The 5,218-nt window shown below is 41.1% G+C and overlaps 1 protein-coding gene across 1 annotated transcript; it reads left to right on the top strand.

Annotated features, from left to right (window-relative positions):
• The first annotated feature begins 3,137 nt into the window (after positions 1-3,137).
• On the top strand, positions 3,138-3,891 carry LOC131197394 (transcription factor BTF3 homolog 4-like). The gene has a single exon (XM_058181404.1). It carries the CDS (start codon positions 3,147-3,149, stop codon positions 3,621-3,623), a length of 477 nt encoding a protein of 158 aa, XP_058037387.1. The 5' UTR covers positions 3,138-3,146; the 3' UTR covers positions 3,624-3,891.
• The last annotated feature ends 1,327 nt before the right edge of the window (positions 3,892-5,218 follow it).

Here is a 5,218-nt window from a genome sequence, read left to right on the forward strand (position 1 = left end):
TACTGTCCTCCTTGACTCTTCCGAGGTGGGAGCTTGCGAAGGAATTGTGACTTGTGACTGAGTAGAAGTCGCTTCTGATGTGCTGCGTTTGGATGCACTTCTGCCAGTTGTGGTCTTGGATCCATGGGTTTGGGAGGTGGGAAAGGTGGAGGATGGGCTGGTCTCAGGATTTGTCGTCCTGGAAGAGAGGCCACCGTGCAACACACTTGATGTCTCTGCGCTCGTACTCAGAGTGGTGGATCTCAAGGTCCCCTCCTGGGAAGTGTTTGCTATGGGAGAAAGGGAAGGGGATGAAATGTAGGTTGTGCTTGTGTGCTCAGTAGTCGGAGAAGCAGTGCTCGGCAACCCTGAGCTGCCATTAGTGACCACGTGAGGGCCAGCGGTTTTTGAGGAACTGATGGACAGAGTAGTTGTCTTCCAAGTTTGTGGTGCAGAAGTGCTAGAGGCACTGGATGTCATAGGAAGTGAGGTCTCCTGGCTTGACCTTGGGCTGCGATTGGAAGACACAGATAAGGTTGAGGGAGAATACACTACTGTCCTCCTTGACTCTTCCGAGGTGGGAGCTTGCGAAGGAATTGTGACTTGTGTCTGAGTAGAAGTTGCTTCTGATGTGCTGGGTTTGGATGCACTTCTGCCAGTTGTGGTCTTGGATCCATGGGTTTGGGAGGTGGGAAAGGTGGAGGATGGGCTGGTCTCAGGGTTTGTCGTCTTGGAAGAGAGGCCACCGTGCACAACACTTGATGTCTCTGCGCTGGTACTCAGAGTGGTGGATCTCAAGGTCCCCTCCTGGGAAGTGGTTGCTATGGGAGAAAGGGAAGGGGATGAAACGTGGGTCGTGCTTGGGTGCTCAGTAGTCGGAGAAGCAGTGCTCGGCAACCCTGAGCTGCCATTATTGACCACATGAGGGCCAGCGGTTACTGAGGAACTGATGGACAGAGTAGTTTTCTTCCGATTTTGTGGTGCAGAAGTGCTAGAGGCACTGGATGTCGTAGCAAGTGAGGTCTCCTGGCTTGACCTCGGGCTGCGACTGGAAGACACAGATAAGGTTGAGGGAGAATACACTACTGTCCTCCTTGACTCTTCCGAGGTGGGAGCTTGCGAAGGAATTGTGACTTGTGACTGAGTAGAAGTCGCTTCTGATGTGCTGCGTTTGGATGCACTTCTGCCAGTTGTGGTCTTGGATCCATGGTTTTGGGAGGTGGGAAAGGTGGAGGATGGGCTGGTCTCAGAAGTTGTTGTGTTTATAGTTGAGTTGGTGTCTAAGGTAGATTTCTCTGTAACTAATTTAAATAATATGAATGTGTCAAAGATAGAATAGCATCAAGAGTTCAAAACCATAATAAAAGATATTCATTTGTTTTAAATCATATTGTTATATCTTTTTTGAAATGCCATGGATGGCGTGTTTCTCATCCCAGCCTGGATCCAGAGCCGTCAGGACTGGTATTTTGGGACAGGCAGGATGCCAGTGTGAGCAATGGACTCTTCAGCCTCTTCGGCCAAAGACAATCCTTAACCCGGTTTCCTCGTTCCTGCCAGAAAATGACACCATCAGTGGCTCTATATGGTTTCCTCGCTCCTGTCATTAAAAAAATGACACCATCAGCAGCTCTATACTTCCCACATGTTATGAATTATGGTGATGGAGGGGCCATTTATCAAGTGTTGTGGTATTTAATGCAGGTGAAAGTGGTCTAAGAAGATTTCAGATAAATACATTTTTGCTAAAAAGGCTGGGAAATCAAATTCCAATATATAGCGGGGTGGGCCGAAGTGTCCTGTGTTTGGCAGTATGACCCCCAAAAAAGTCTTGCACAGTCCAGCAGCTTTAGGTCTGGATCTCAGGAGGGCAATTCCTTTGCCATGTTAGGAGTATAACTGAACAGTGAGCCCAGCTTGGCAGGGTGGCCAAGGAACACCCAAATGCTCAGACTCCTGACAAGAACCTGTTGAAGGGGGGCAGAACATGTTTGGCTCTTGGGAAAGGACTGGATTCCATGTCCCCAGGACCCATTTCACTTTCTGGGAACCTATTAGCACAGGGAAGATAGGCGTCCCGCACAGGGTCTGATCTGCTGCTCAAGCCATGAGCCCAAAGGAGCTGCCCTCTCTTGAAGCTGAGTCCTTCCCACATGAGGAAGCATCTGAAAGCTTTCCTGACTGTCCAAAGAATCCCTCCTGCCCCTTTTTTTTTTTTGTAAAAGTTTTTTTATTTTTTTCCCTTTACAACAAACATTTCACCGTTCATTAATCAGTGGGTCGTCTGAGTACAATTTTTTTGTCTCATAATAGTTATAGCTTACCGTTGAATTCTTAATATGCATCTATCCTTATTTTAACGTTACAATTTAGCGTATCTCCTAATATAACATTTCTCTTTCTAAATTATTTAATTTTATCCTTTTTTCCATATTCATTTTCTAACCAATGATAAAATGACCCCCATATCAGTGGTGGGTTGCTCCCGGTTCTGTCTGGTTCTATAGAACAGGTAGTAAAATTGGCAGGAGGCTCCGCCCACCCACCCAGACATCATAAATGACAATCTGCGCATGCTCAGAAGTGCATGTACGTGTGCAAGCGAAGCAGGTGCGTGCCACCCCATTGCAAACTGGTAGTAAAGGTAAGTACAACCCACCCCTGCCCCATATATTATAATAATCAGATTCTTCCTTCCCTTTAATTGCTAGTGTTAATCTACTCACTCTGCATAATCTAATATTTTCTTAATCACCTTTTCATCTTTAGGGATTTCTTCAATTTTCCAATTTTGTGCAAATACAATTCTAGCCAGTTACTCCATGAATAATCAAATATGCCTTTTCTTTACTATATTTCCCTGTTAAGATACCCAATGAGAACAATTCAGGTTTTAAATCAATATGCTGCTGCGTCATCTTCTCCAACCACATTCAAATTCTTGCCCAAAATTTTTTCACTTCTATACATGTCCACCACATATGATAAAACAACCCCAGTGTTTGGTGGCATTTCTAACATTTAGTTGATTTGTCTTTAAACATTTTTGCCAATCTTTCAGGTGACATGTGTCATCTATAAAACATTTTATACAGTCCCCCCCCACCGCCATCTTGTTGTTGCCGCGTGTTGCTTTTGGAAGGCCCGTCGGACTGAGATAAAGCAAGATGAATCAAGAAAAACTGGCTAAACTTCAGGCTCAAGTCCGAATAGGTGGAAAGGGTACAGCTCGTAGAAAGAAGAAGGTAGTCCACAGAACAGCAACAGCTGATGATAAAAAACTTCAGAGTTCACTTAAAAAATTGGCAGTAAACAATATTGCTGGCATTGAAGAGGTGAATATGATAAAAGATGATGGAACAGTTATTCATTTCAACAATCCAAAAGTCCAGGCTTCACTCTCTGCAAATACTTTTGCAATTACTGGTCATGCTGAGGTCAAACCAATCACGGAAATGTTACCTGGCATTTTAAGCCAACTGGGTGCCGATAGTTTAACAAGTCTTCGAAAGTTAGCGGAGCAGTTCCCAAGACAAGTGTTGGATAGCAAAGTACCAAAATCAGAAGATATTGATGAGGAAGATGACGATGTTCCTGATCTTGTAGAAAACTTTGATGAAGCATCAAAAAATGAAGCTAATTAATTCATTAATAGTTCTGGAAGTTGACATGGACTAGATTTAAGAAATCAGCTGTGTGGTCCCAAAGTTTTACAAAAACAGCGAACATTACCCGTTTAATAGTTCAATAATATAAAATATTTTGTATTTTAATTATGCTGTTTGTTCAGCATTTCCTGTCAGTTGATTTTTGCATTTTGCACTTACTCCAGGATCTACCTTTTCAGTTAAAAAGAAAAAGACATTTTCAGTGCAGATTAAGGTGTGTGCGTGTATGTGTGTGAATGTATGTATGTCGCTTAACGTACAGTTGAGGAAATTGGAGAGCAGATCTACTTGATTTTCCCTTCACCCTTTAAAGTAGAAATAAAAGAAAACTAATTTGGCTAAAGTAAACTTCTTTATTACAATCAGATATTTCTCGTAAAATAATGAGAAAAGTAATAAATTGGGGATGCCACTTATTAATTACCATTTGGTTTTTTTTCTGTATTAATTACTATATATAGATATGTACTTGACCATACTGATGGTGTATTTGTGTAGTTTCTCATCAGCCTCCTTTTGGTTTTAATTTCTACCAAAGATAGGCTATCGGTATGCATGTTTATTGCAACTTTTAAAAATATTATACATAAGAGCTTCTCTTTTACTGTTAAAGCTTTTCTCATGTTCATCTTAATAATAAACTTGGGTTGCATTTACAATGCTATCAGATACTATACTCCGTCTTCAGTGAGGCACCCTGGTTCTAGGTTGAGCCAAATATCAATACTGATACAATTTTCTTGTTCTCTATAAGAAACTTGGTGATATACATATTTACATTTACTGAGATAAAGATTGGAGGATACATTCTACAGCATCCATTGCCTTTGTGTTTTTTCTTGGTACACTTTCAGCTAGCCCTTCTTCAAGATGCTGTGTGTGATTTGATCTCTATCTCAGCTAGGCAATACATTTCATAGCCTGGATGTCTTTTCCAGTAGTATTATTTTGCTTTGATAAGGGGTTATCACTTCTGTTCATATTTTCAATTAGAAAATAGTACATTGTCATGCACAGGTAGGTTATTTTGTTAAGAAACATAATAGTGTATTATCATAATTATGCTCCTAAGAGCTGGTAAACTTTTGGACACTAAAATCAGGAAATGTAACTTGGAATACATAGAATTCATGAGGAAAGAGCTAAATGTACTGGCATTAGCATTTCACAAAGGTATAATCCATCAGTTTTGAAGGTAAACTTCCTTACATTTCTCCCGCATTCTATTGTGGGTTTATGTTGTATTGCACTCACTTCTGTAAACATGATCCCTTATTGTTAAATAGTGGCAGTAAATGCTCTGTGAAACTCTTCAAACAAAGGTGCTTGATACAATCTTTGCACTTGAAGCTCTTGGGTTCTTCAAAGAAACTTGATGTATTTGCAATGAAACATCATTGTAAATCTTGCTGAGGCCAATCAGGGCTTAATAAAGCCTTTTTTCACAGCTTATTTTGGTATACTTCTTAGATATATCTGCTTTTTCTGCTGATATACGCACCCAGCAACTATATTTTGAGGCAATACAGCATTCTAATAATATCAGGCTGATTTCCCAAAACAGATTTTGT

The sequence above is a fragment of the Ahaetulla prasina genome, chromosome 4, assembly GCF_028640845.1.
Source record: "Ahaetulla prasina isolate Xishuangbanna chromosome 4, ASM2864084v1, whole genome shotgun sequence".
Taxonomy (NCBI): domain Eukaryota; kingdom Metazoa; phylum Chordata; class Lepidosauria; order Squamata; family Colubridae; genus Ahaetulla; species Ahaetulla prasina.

Bases quoted from the DNA above. Each gene is read 5' to 3' on its own strand.
- LOC131197394 (XM_058181404.1), top strand. From the start codon at position 3,147: ATGAATCAAGAAAAACTGGCTAAACTTCAGGCTCAAGTCCGAATAGGT.